We start from the raw sequence: 13,743 nt of genomic DNA, 5'->3' as shown, positions 1-13,743 counted from the left end.
TTTATGGATACGGTTAGCCAATTAACTAAGATATTATTTTTTTAATGGGCATAACTAGGGCTCGCAATCTCATGCACTAAAAATTCAAAAATATGCGCTATAACAAGTAAAATATGCAATTAAAAATATTTTCATAATAAATTATTGCAGGTACAAAAAACAAAAAAGCAAGTTTGCCATTTTGGTTTCACAACACGTGCAACCTGCAGCCTGGGAGGGCTCGTTTCCGTAAATGTCGCTATGTCCCGGCACCCATATTAGGGTAATTTCGTATTGATCAAAGATAAAGGCCAACTAACAGGGGTAGAAGAGAGTGCCTTAATGACCGCTTGGCTAACCGGGCAGATATTCAAATGAATATTTGCGAAAAATTGTAGGTAATTTTTTTCGAAAGATTTGCCACTAAATTTATTTAAAAAATAAAAAATAAAAATAAAACGTTTTAATATACCACGCTTTTATAAATGGACTAAAAATTATAAAATGATATTTCTGGACACACAACATTGCAAGTTGATAAAAGCGTTGTAATAATATGCACTGACGATTGAAGCCATTTTAAAATAAATTGCAAGATTCGTAAAGATAACTTAACCATGCCCAATGAAGATGCCCAATAAAAACATGCATTTGCATGAGATTCCGAGCCCTAGACATAACTAATCTAGTTTTTTCCATTCTCACACTGAGCCAAAAGTACAATGGTTTTTTTCCACCAAGCTATTGTTTGATTTTTTCATGGTAAATACATCGATTGTAAGAAATGATTCAAGTGGAACATTTGAAAACACATTTCCATGTCTGGCTGTAGTTAAACGAGCAGAGATGCTTGCTGTTTATTGTTTGCTTCCAGCAGGTTCAGGTTCGAATGTGCAGAGATGCTTGCTGCTATTTGCTAACTTTCAGAAGGCTTCAATTTCCATCAGAGGCAACACGTAAAAGGCATCGTTGAAGTGCAGAACATAAGCGTAGCCAAACGGAAAAATCGGCAACCAAAAATTTGTTTAATGTAAACAAAAGTGTGATTAATATTACCAAACCATTGTTGAAAATATAAACCAAAATCATTTCGATTTCTTCTCAAGTTTGAATTTGGTAAAATTAACCAATTTTTGGTTGATTTTTTTCGCAGTGCAATTAAGCTATGTGGTAGTGGTAGTGCACATGGTAGTGCAGAGTCGAACCAGATAACAAAAAACTACGACAGAGGGCGCCCATAAATCACGCAAGGGACTACTTAAATAACTCCCGGTAGTGCAGAGAGAACGGATGGTGACTACCGCCTAGAGCATTGCCTTGTAAAAGTCATCGATGAAATACACTGCAAGTAGTCGGTCGGTAATTGACGGTGTTTATCAGGTAGCTACCGATTCAGCAGTTCTGTAGTCACTCCCCCGTACTGCAGGGTAAGTACTAGAACGGGTTATTTGAGGTCAACGTACTTTGGACTATCGATATATTATGCTTTAAAATCCGAGTGTAAATGCCGAAGGTATGATGAAAAATAGAAAAAATTTCCTTTCAAAAATACTTTTAACTCAGGGGTGTACGACGAACTTTTTTCTGGTAGGGTCTAATGTACATACATGCATATTAATATACACACGCAGATTCGTATACATGTATGAGGTTCTAAAACGAATTTCATGTTTTTTTTTAAATTTTCATGTTCCTAGTTTCAATACGATTAGTACTCTAAAAAATTCACATACATATTTTTAACACATGTTTGTTATGTGCGTGTTAAAGCTTTTATGTTTATGTATTTGTTTCTTTTATTTTGAAAATGTGTACTGGTATTTTTAGCACGCACAAAGATTTCATTTTGACGAACCGAATGCTCAATGCTCCTTTTCTGCTGTTTCGGCCAAAAGCGCTCAAATGTGTATGCACGTACTATGTGCTTGTTTTTGTAAGTTTTTTTTTTTTTTCAAAAACCCCCCTGTTGAAAATCGTGAACTAGTTTCTGAAATGTTAAACATATTTCTCGGTGATCGACTGGTTTCGTGAATAGCTTCATGAGGATGCAAGAAATTTTTGCGAAGGTTTGACTAAAAGTTAAATAAAGTTTGAATTCAAATTGACATTCAAGCTTTTCTCAAGTGTAGAAATCAGATTATTTGGCATACAAGAAATGTGCTCTTTTGTCAGAGAATGGTCAACCCATTATCCAATTGAGGTACACTATAAAGTCAACGCTGGAAATTGAAATATGTATTGGATCACCACTTGATCTCTAGCCCAAATTTTTATTGGGATTTATAAAAGACGCGCCAAAACGAAATTAAATTAAATATTTGCTCATTTTCTTTAAAATGGGTGAATATTCCAGTACGCTGGTAGTGCAGAAGGATGTGGACATATCCTTTGGCAGCCCCATATTTAATTCGTTCTTACTTTCTTTTTCCTGCGGGGATTTGCGTACAAATGTGTTAGTGTGTGCGAAAAGCTCCTAACGTGAATTAGTTTTTTGACGTCATCTCTTGACAATTTACTTAATATTTGTTTGCCAATATAAAAATAAGTACTTAATAAACGTGTGGGAAAATGAATTGAAAAGAATTACCATAGAGTGTTGTATAAAGATTTAAAATTTTGTTGATTTGTTTTTTTCTTATATAAAACAGTTGCTTTGACGATCTTTTGCATTGATAACATACGAAAATTGTGAATATATATACTATATAAATTTTTTAAGTGAAACTTTTATGCGCTCAGTTTGGACAAACATCGATGTAATGAAAAAGCAACACAATCATCCTACTCTTATTCCAAACTCCAATGAGAAGAAAAAGCGACAAAAGAAAGAAGGGGATTGCGGGGTGGTTGGGAACGAGTAAGATTTCGACTAAATTTAATATTAAGATTAAGATTTAGAATGAGATTAAAATTAAGATTAATTGAATAATCATCTCAGCACTACCTTTGAAACTGCCAAGATTTTTCTAGACTGCGGTTTACAGATCTGGGATTAACACTATTCGCCTTCTTCCTCTCAGGCTAATTGAAAAGTATGATTTATGCCAATTAGCCCGAGCTGTATGAATAAAAAATAAGCAATTGCTTTTTCGTAAAATTTCTGACCTTTCCTCGATATATTCAAATAAATTTAAGTAAAAGATCTAAAATTTTAGGAAGAAGCAATTGCTTCTTTTTTATTCATACGGCACATTGAGTTTCGTACATATGTAAGTGCTATAAAAAACATGATGAAATGAAAATAGTTATTTCAACAAATTTAATTTTATTTTCTTTCCAATAGTGTTATTGAGCTTTGTATCACGTTTTTTGTATTTTAAGCAGGATTTGCATTGTTTAACTTTGCGTTTAACTCAACTCAGGGTTGCACGAAAAAAAAGTTGAATGGCTAAAAATATCAAAATATAAAAAATATCAAAATATTCGTCGCTAAAAGGCGTTTGCATTGTTCAAATTTGCATTAAACTTTATGTAGAATGTCCTTTCAATTAATCGCTATCAACAAAGTTGGTCGCCAGCCAACATTTAGCCACTCAACTTTTTTTCGTGCAACCCTAAGTTGAGTTGAACGCAAAGTTGAACAATGCAAACACTGCTTTAGGAAAAATGCAAAAGGAAACAAAGTGTAAGCGGTAAAGTTATAGCTGATTTTTCGGAAATCAGCACATCAGCTTTCTTTTTCTAGACTACAGTCTAAATTACAATATTACAATACCACGCATGAGGTGGAACAGAAAAAAAATTTATTTTGGTTAGTTCAGCTAGAAAACCATTCTTCAGTTTTTCTAGAAATCCAACCTTAAATTATTTTTATTTTCACCGCGGTGAAGGTCAATAACACTACAGGGACGCTAAAATTACACAAAAAATGCTGAGACACATAAACTTTTTTGGGTCGTAGATTGCGGATCTGGACACCGTTTTTCTAGATCAAGTCATTTGCACAAGAAATTTTCATTTTAAGTTTTCAATGCAACTGAAAAAAATCAAACTTGAAAATGGAAAATATTATTCATGGAAGAGTATGCGCTATGTGCGATGTGGCGTATGAGTAACATTATTTTCTGCAAAAAAAAGAAAATATTTCACATTTTCATTTATCTCTTATTTATTTTAATTTATTCATTGTTTTTCATCTTTATTAGCTTGCTTTTTTTGCAAAATAACAGGCTTTAATTCAAGTGGAAAAAATTGCAATAGATTTGTTATTTTTTCTCCTGTTAGCGTTAGATTTTTTTCATAAAAATTAAAATATCTTTGAAAAATTACCTGATCCAGAAAAATGGTGTACAGATCTTAAATCCACGAACCAATCTTAATTTCACGTGTTTCTGCGTTTTTTTTTTTGTGTCATTTCAGAACTTGAGATTTTCTTTACAGTGTAATTACCCCACAGTGCATGCAAATATCGCATAAATATATACGATTTTTATTTTTCGTTAATTTTTTCTCAATTATGAAAAAGCATCTGGGAAGTTCACAATGAAAGAGTATTCAAACAAAAATGGTTGCAAACAAAAATATGTTTAAAGCAGGGTTCGTATTTGCACACATATGTGCAGCACATCCTAACATTTTACGCTCACACACGTCTGCTGTGCAAATAAAAAATTAAAAATTTGCTCACATCACATGTGTGTGCCGTTTGGTAAAAAGCACGGGCACATGTGTGTACTTTCTTTTTATTAATGTAAAGCACACGCACATTCTAACTCAAATCTTAAAATAATTTTTTAATATGTTTTCTGTCATATAAAAAACAAACAACATCTCACTTTTTATTGAATTGACTTTCAAAAAATAACGTTTATAAACAAATTCTTTTAAGAATATATTATGTGCATGTGCATGGGCTGAAATTTGTACAAAAATCGGCTCACACACATGTGCATGTGCTTAATAACAAACAGCACACACTTTTCTGTGAGTAGAGTTTTTTTTTCCACTTATGCACACACATGTGTATGAGCAGTGAGTGCAAGTTGAATGTTTTTCTGGTGTGTGTGTGAGCAGAGCATGTGTGTGCAACTACGAACCCTGGTTTAAAGTACTCAAAACACTGATGAAACCAACACGATATGCTTTATTTTTTTCTCAGTGTATGCAGTGTATGTCCGCACCCAAAATATGTAACCTGTTGGTCTGCTTACCCTTTCAATCAATTGGAACTTGATGAATTCTTTCAAAATTCAACATTTGATTTGGAAGAAACATTTCTGGGAAAACAATATGGACTTAATGGGTTTAAGGAAAGTAAGTTCCAGCAATGAGCTACAAGAATTATAAATTTCTAATGAATTTTGTGTAACCTTTTCAAAGATTTGCAAATCGAAAGTAGCTTACATTTCAATCTGGGTCGCTGTTTTACACTAAAGCCAAAAGTAGAATTGACGCGCACCACACGCTCAACCGGCTATTCTCTGATGCTTACGCATCACGTTGACCCGAGCGCCACAACGGATATGACATTGGAAAATAATCCAGGTTGGCATGTTTACATACACGACTATCGACATGAATTCACAGGTGAGTATGAGATTGAGTTCTCAAAGTGGCGAAAAGCTTAAAGCTCCACAAAGAAAACCGTTAAAGGTGCTCGTTACGGGCTTAGTCGCCATCAACTTATATCTTTGCAGTTTTACTTGACTCCATGAGTGCATACTTGCGATTTATTTTTCCGCAGAACTCAATGTAAAAGGTGCCGCTCGCATAGAGTATATTTTTGCTGAAATTAATGAGGAAATTGAAATTAAATTACATAGCCAGCAGTTTTCGAATACAGAGTCCCGAGATACGCCATGTTCTTCCATTCCCAGCTACAGTGACATGAAGGTATGTATGTACATTTGTTATTCCCCCAACTGAATAGACTTAAACATAAGTGAATTCCTCTTTCAGGGTGCCGAGTTATGTGTTTTCGAAGAGCTCGCCGCCACAGCCAACTGCACTGGTCCTTGGATGCGCGATATACCCCAGAATCCGTGCAACAGCAGCAAAACAATGCGAAATTTGGTAAAAGAGTATGGAATGTAAGCAGGCCAACAAAACTACGATTGAGAGAAATAGAGGTTGCGCCAATCACGGTACCGCTTTTCCTCTCTCAGTGAATTTGACAGAATAGTTGTTTGTATGACGTCACACTTGTGCAACTTGTTTACGTTTTCCTTGCAACATTTTTTCTTCTTCTTCCATTCTTGCTCACGTTTTGGCATTTCTCGCTCGCAATTGCACCAGTGTGACGTCACACAAAAGTTATTCTCAAAAATCCTCTCTGATAGGCGCAATCTTGTATTCTATCATTCTTGCAACAAAACAGTGCTCTCTTTCTCAACTTAGTTTCGCATTTTCAGCTACTACGCTAGTGACGATGATGTTGAATGTAACTGCATACAACGCTGCGATACACGCATTTATTCAACATACGTACAAAATAGAAAAACAATGAGTTTGGGAGCGTCCTATACACAATTATGGATTTACTACACCACAAAATTAGTATCGGTAATGTTTAAGAGCATGCAGCTCTAACTATATACATAGGTAAGCTAATTTTTATTCTATGTTACTCTAATTTATTTGTTAACAGATGATTGAAGAGAGTCCCAGCTACATATGATGCCACACAATTCATTGCTGATATTGGCGGTTCGTTGGGTTTCCTATTGGGTCTTTCTGTGCTCGGCCTGATCGGCATATTGGAGCATGTAAGCAATTACATATGTATATATTTAAGAAATTCTTTTACTTACTTCAGATAACTTTTTCGAATGTGTGCTCTCACCTATTGCAGATGGCCCTATTTTTCTGTGGTGGCATTATTAAGAAGCAGCTAAAACATGAAAAACAACTTCAGGACGAAGCAGAACGTCGATCTCAGAATAGTCATGCAACTGACACAACAGTCGATATAGCCACTATAACCAAACAAAATGAGTTGTATATGAAAAATTGATTCTTATTTTGGTTTGTTTGTAGAAATGTAGATCATCTTTATACATATATTAACTTTGGAACTTCAGGGAGCGTTTGTAAGGCCAACTTGGAGTTGAGGGTGATTTTTAAGCTCTTCTGCTTATAATATCAGCTTGTAGTTAAATTTCGCGTAGCTAATTGAAATTTAATAAATTTACAGAAGTGCTGGAAAATTTTAAATCTTTTGTATTTTTTCGTTTCTCGGTTAGATCGGAGCGGAACGATTAGCAGTAAATATTAATATTAAAATTTATGTTATTTACTATATTTTTATAACAATTTAAGATGGAAAAGTGGTATTTGCCTTAAGTAGAAGTTTTCAACTTTTAAAGAAAGCCAACAACAAGAAACTTTTTTCACTTGATAAGTTATAATCTCAAAAATACTAGATTAGTATTAAGATATTAGATAGTTAATCATTTAAATAATATCAAAAATACATACCTAACAGTGCTGTCCTATTTTCTGATTGCGTAATTGAATCTCAAATTTATGTCTTAAAATGTACAAACACAAATTCTACTTTCAGTGCAGCTAGCTTGAAAAAAAAATATTTCAACTCAAATTTTTCCGCCCCTAAATTATGCCACCCTAGGCACCTGCCTATGTGGCTTTTTTCAGAAAGAAGCCCTTCAGCCCGATCCCAACATTCGCTATCGCTAATTTTTCAACAAGCAGCATTTGGCTGATTACACATTAGGGGTATTATATGAGTCTTGCAAAGCCCTTGCACGGTGCACAGATTGCACGATAAAAACCGGTTTTCGTATGGGACAGCCTTGCAAACTGTGCAATCCGTGCAGCGTGCAAGGGCTTTGCAAGACTCAGAGAATACCCCTATTACTTCTGTTACTTTTCCATGTTGTATATACCTTTGGGACTCACTGCTTTTCATTCACTATATGACTGGATTGATGAAGGTGGTGGTTTTCAATTTTATTTGTAGGCGAAATACAAAACTCGCTTAACTGAATTTCTCTGCTCTCCCTAGTAATCGTATCATTATATATATATCTTCTTTATTGTTTTTTTTTTCTGTGCCACCTCTTACACCGCTAGTTGCACATCAATCGACGATATACACAATACCATAGTGGTTTTTTTGTCTTGTTATTTGGAAAAATATAGAATTCTGGCTGCTTTAGTAAACTGTAAAATATATTAAAGTATTTATTTTATGGCTTAAGCAAAGCTAGGCTCAAAATTATTCAGTGTATTTATAAAAATTGTGATTTCGTAAGTATTTTACACATTTTTTTAGAAACTGAAATTTACAATGTTTTGATTACATAGCTTTGACACTGCAGTTGCCTTTCTGTGACCCTAATCTACTTAACAAATTTACAATTGGTAAAAAGTTTAATAGGTACACTTTTGCAAATTTTTAAATTATATATACCACCCTGTGGACTTTTGACAAAGCAACTTATCTCGAGTTCTCTAAGGTATTGCAGTTTTAAAGTTCTCATTCCATATCTTCATTAAGTATTAACCAATTATATATATTTCGCTATGGTTGCACATTCCCCCTTAACAAATTGCTTAGTAAAAAACTGTTGTTTGTTTTATGTCATCTTTTTCATCTAAAATTATCATTTTAATAAGTAATTTTTAAGCAAAAAAAAAACAAGTAACTTGAATGCTCATGTAAAAATTTAGGCGTACCGTTAGTGTCCTCATTTTCCACTGATCCGAACTAAGCCAAATAAAAAAAATTATTCGGGCAAATTGATGTTCGCCTCCTTTTTTGAAGTCGGTTAAAAACACAAAAGTTGCTTTGTCAATGATCCACGGAGTTTAATTATTTGTATTTACATATATATACGAAATTATCGAAATATTTTCAAAAGCTTTACTCTCTAAAACACACTTATGTAAGCTTATATTAAATAACTTCCCAAACCCAAGAGCACCGCTCCAACAAATGCTATGCCACTTAAGCTTCTCGTTGCCACACCAGCAGCTGTCACCTGCTCGGTTCTATTTACCACTGTATCCAGTATTGTATCTAATTCATTCTTCATAATCTCTGGCAACGGTTTCTGTTTGGTATCGCACGCTGTATCCTCGATGGCATCCACCACATTCGCTGTCAAAATGCGATAATTTACTCTACCCGGGTAGAGTTCATCGTAAATGAATTCTTGTAAATTATTTGAGAGCACCCACAATCTATCCTCCGCATCAACCTTCACTTCACTCGGAAATACCAAATCCAATGCGCTGGAAAACACGCGGCCTTGCGTGCTTGCGGAATACTCAGCATTGTTTGTACTCCAACAATCCAAAGCATTCAAATTTGGAAGCGCATAGAATAAAACTTCTGTGCGTGGATCTACAAATGCAGCACCTGCTTGCCCGTTTATGCCACGCGCTCCAAGTATTTTGAAGTCATGATAGATACCACTAGATGTAGCCAAGGTTTTATTTCTTAGCATTCTAGTGTTAACTGCGAATTCCGTCGTTGAGCTGAGCGGATGGAAGTAGAGTGTGGCAAAACCATCTGGCTGTGCCTTGGACAACGCTAGGCCGTACAAACCGTCATCCCATTGGAATTCTATACCACCAATGCTATAATTTCCAGCTAATGGCTCGGGGTGGAAGAAATTGTGTTGAACACGCCAGGAATTATCTACGGCCCATGAGTAAACCACCAAACCTGGAGCGCCCAAGTCAGCAGCGTATGCAAAAGTATTCTCACAGTCGGCATCCTCCACGGCTAGATTTGCATAGAAAGAACCTTGTTTTATATGACTGCTGGGGAAACGATAGCGACGCAACAGGTTGTCATTATGCAAGTCGTACACCAGCAGCTGAGCGGGTCCGAAAATGGTTGTGTTCTCCAAGACGCCAGCGATGCGTGAATCCAATACCCAAAGGCGTCCGCAGCGATCGGTGCGTATGCGGAAAGGTGATACAAGCTCCGGATCGGGTTCACTCAGACTGTGAGCCTCCCAGTTGGGGAAAGGTATGAGCGACGGCGATTTTGTAGATTTATCTGAAAAGAAGATATGTACATAAAAAAATTGGTGAATTGATTTATTTAAAATGGAAATGCTTTGAAAATTGTGAACTATTGGATTCCTCGAAATCGAATACTTTTTCCGTGAAACCCTCTAAGTAATTAGAGAGTAACGAAATCGAAAAAAGGAACATACCGAAACAAAGTCTTGCTTTGAGGATCCAGCCGAAGCCTACTCGCAATATAAACCAAGCTGCCACCCTGGGTGCGGAATGCTAAAGCAATCGGAGGAGAGGATCTTATTAGGTTGGGGCTATTCTCATTAATTTTTCATAGGTTTGGGCGTTTTAACTCTCGCGTATCATCGGTGTATGTGAATGCTTTCTGTGGAGTATTTTGCGACTGTTTAGTATTAATCCCTGACAAATCCTAGCTTGATATTAAGATACTATGTATGATTTCATCAGAGTCCGAATCACGGCATCAGTGATCGAATGACTGCTCGTTTCGATAAATATAATAAATATAAAAATAAATTTTAAATTGAATTTCATTCAATCCCGATGCCTTAATTCGGGCTCTGATGAATATCTGAATATCTGAATATCTAAATGCACAGCCTAACGTCCCCGTGCCGGTCGCAGTATTGTATCTATTAACACAACTTCTAACCCTTTCGTTGAGCTCCGATATAATCTGTTTTAAACCTTGGTGAAATAAAACAAATTTTAAGGGTAATCCTGGGATATATTTATAGCGAAAGCCTTACACTATGTACGCGCTTCCATTGGCATTCAACGTGTTAAGTAAACAAGTCGTTATGAAGTTTAATGGCCAATAAAAACCTTAACTGGTTGTTTAGATTATTTTTTTTTTAATTAGCATGAAATCGTGAATTTCTTTTCAGACCCAGAGGAGACGATTTATTATTTTTTTCTTTGCAAACAACTTTTTAACTAACTACTACGAAGTGGTGAATATTTTTATTAAAAGAGGTGCTTAGGTAGTAACGAGTAGGTAAACTTGCAAATGATTTGTCATAAACGAAAAAAAATATATATTTGAAAAGTTCTGAGCATTCAGAATTAATATTTGCTTTGGCAGGTAAATAAATTTAAGAAAACTAAAGGCATTAGAAATGAAACGTAAGAAAAATAAAACGTGGTAAATGCAAATTTTTTTTCTTTCGCTAATACTAATATTCTTATGTCTTCAAGCTAAAAGCGTAAATAAAAGCAGAAAATCAAGATTTCAATATGTCTGACAACGATAATCTAAGCGGGAGACCTAAGAGAATAACAAACAAATTAGAGTTTTACTTCACTTGTTGTTTGATTTTTGCATTTATTTGGTTATTTAGCTTATGACTCATAACCGTGAGGCGAAGTATTTACCAAATTAACAGTTCCATGCCTTCAATGAATTCGTATACCAGAGTTCATTGATGCTTACAAAAATACTATCTATGTATATGTGTAGATATGTATGTACATATATAGCCCGCACAAATACATATGTACATTACGGTGCGTCAGTAAAAAAAAAATAAAAAATCGGTACTGTTTTCCCATCGGAATTATAAAATATTTCAAAAAAATATTGAAATTTATATAAACTGAACCGATTTAAAAAAATTTTCATAAATCCACGTTTTTATAAATAAAATTGGTTTTCAAAAATATTTTTTTCCAAAAACACATTTCAGAGATAGTCGTAGAAGAGTGGCTGAGTTCCAAGTTGCATCAATGCAAAGCATCAGCCTCTTTTATTTCTAAACTATATTTAATAAGCCAGTTTGTTTCAGCGTAATCAAAATAATAAGAATTTTCGGTTCAGTTTACGTAAATCCTAATAATTTGCGAAATATTTTGGTGAAAGTCTTACAATATAATAACTGCAACTTGTTGGTGAGGCACCCTTATGTACATACATATGTACTCTTACACATACTTATGTATGTATATCTTTGTATGACTTCACGCATTCTCATCGCCAAAATTATTTTATATCTTTGAACGTTATTAAATTACCACAGATTTTTTTGGCTGCTCGTATTTCCCCCCATGACTAATATTTATGTTGCTAATGAAAACAGCACAAAAAATATTTTACTGTATTTTATTGTATTGTAACCAGATGTGATTTGAAAATTGTTATGTGGGTGCAGTTGAGTAAGCAATGGTCCAACCGGTCTTTGCGCAAAGCTTGAGTTTATTAATGGATTAATTTTAATATTTTACACTCAAACTCAACTCAGTAGAACACATACAGCATATACACATGTACTTTTTTTTTTGTACATATGTACATATATAAATTTCTATAACGATGAGGTACATTATTTCCCATGACGATTGAATGCAATAAATGCTTAATATAAAATTGCAATGACTTTGAATTTAAAGTAACTTAAAGTGAACTTCATAGTCTTATACATATTTATTAATTCTTTTGTTTAGCTAATACGCATTGATACGAGGAAAGAAGGCAAATATTAGTTTGAGTAGATTACTATACTAAGTCAAGTCTATAGAATTTATATTTTATAAAATTAATCTGATTAGGCTGATTGCTATTTTCTGTCTAATTTTTTTTTATCTTAAAAAATAAATATGTATGTATGTATGTACTGAGATGTTGGTAAGGAGCACTAATGTCGTATCACAAATCAAAGTGTTAGTGGAAAGTTGACACTGTGAAGCAATTTGGTGTTTGTTTTTTACAGGGCCTTCAACGAATAAAAGCCCAAACGGTCGTTTCCACTCGAGACAGTCAAACTCCAAAAGGCTGTTTCTACTACATCTCATCACAATATTTTTTTTCCACTGAGTTAAGTTGTACCCTTTTTGGTCCCAAATTCAATCATGTTACAGTTACAGTAATTTTATAAATTGGCTTTGAACGAATTTCTTGTATTCTGGGATCTGCAATAACATTTAGCGACAATTTTTTTCATAGAAGATTTTAACCACTACGATCTGGTGTTTTGGAGATAACTCTAAAGCAGTATCGGGCATTTTTGGCATGAATACATTGTCTTTTGCTGCCAACTTTGCACAGTGGTGCAAATGACAAACTTACTATTTAAAAAGGTCTACAGCCTACAATTCTTGACGGATTTTAATTTTTTTTTCATTGAAAGTTAATTACACTTTTTAGAGGTTCAAGGGGCTACTTTTCTTAATTTTTTGTGTTTTATAATTAAATGTTTTGATCAAATAAAAGTTTGATCGACCGACCTATCAAAAACAATAAACGGCAATTGAATTTTTCTATATTTTGTAGATACTTCAACATTAAAATTAATAGGATTAATTCTAAAAAGTAGCTGCTTAAACCCCTCATGAATAAAAAAATTAATAAAATCCACCAAAAATTTAAAAGTAAATTTCGCATTTTAACCACTGTTCCCATACTATAAGCAGGCCTGAATGACGTTGACTGGGCAGTACCCTCCGAGTAGCGTTGCGTGTTCGTATATAAGACGTTGACGGCCTTACTATAAGCAAATCAAAGCAATTGCTGTTAAGCAAGACTGCGCTGCTAACACACACTTTTCAATATGTAATAGTATGAGTGTGCCCGAAAATGCTCTACAGCCTTATACATGGGTAGCTTTAGGATAAAACTAAGAGTAGAAGACGTGATAAACTCGAAGGACCTCTTACTAAATCTCTGTTTTAGTCTTTCAAATCAGCCATAAAAGAGGCTGCACTTTGGCATATCGATTATTCTCTTAATCTGCCTTCAGTAACCATCCACTCCAATGGCCAAGCAGCTATAAGGTCACTGGAATGCTGTGAAACCTCGTCGAAAATTGCGGAGGATGT

General features: G+C 34.5%; 1 protein-coding gene and 1 pseudogene across 1 annotated transcript in view; one reads left to right on the top strand and one right to left on the bottom strand.

Moving 5' to 3' along the window:
• The first annotated feature begins 5,057 nt into the window (after window positions 1-5,057).
• Window positions 5,058-6,931, top strand: LOC118742125 (annotated as a pseudogene).
• A 1,160-nt stretch (window positions 6,932-8,091) lies between these two features.
• Window positions 8,092-13,743, bottom strand: part of LOC118741330 (protein yellow-like) — a 6,222-nt gene continuing 570 nt past the window's right edge. The window contains exon 2 of the mRNA XM_036473267.1: window positions 8,092-9,949. Coding sequence (XP_036329160.1) covers window positions 8,832-9,949 — 1,118 coding nt within the window. The 3' untranslated portion in view covers window positions 8,092-8,831. The remainder of the gene's footprint in view (window positions 9,950-13,743) is intronic.

This window comes from Rhagoletis pomonella, unplaced genomic scaffold, assembly GCF_013731165.1.
Source record: "Rhagoletis pomonella isolate Grant_MI unplaced genomic scaffold, Rhpom_1.0 Rhpom_scaffold_00006, whole genome shotgun sequence".
Taxonomy (NCBI): domain Eukaryota; kingdom Metazoa; phylum Arthropoda; class Insecta; order Diptera; family Tephritidae; genus Rhagoletis; species Rhagoletis pomonella.
The sequence above is the reverse complement of the archived record's forward strand: the minus strand, read 5'-3'. Positions and strand labels throughout refer to the sequence as shown.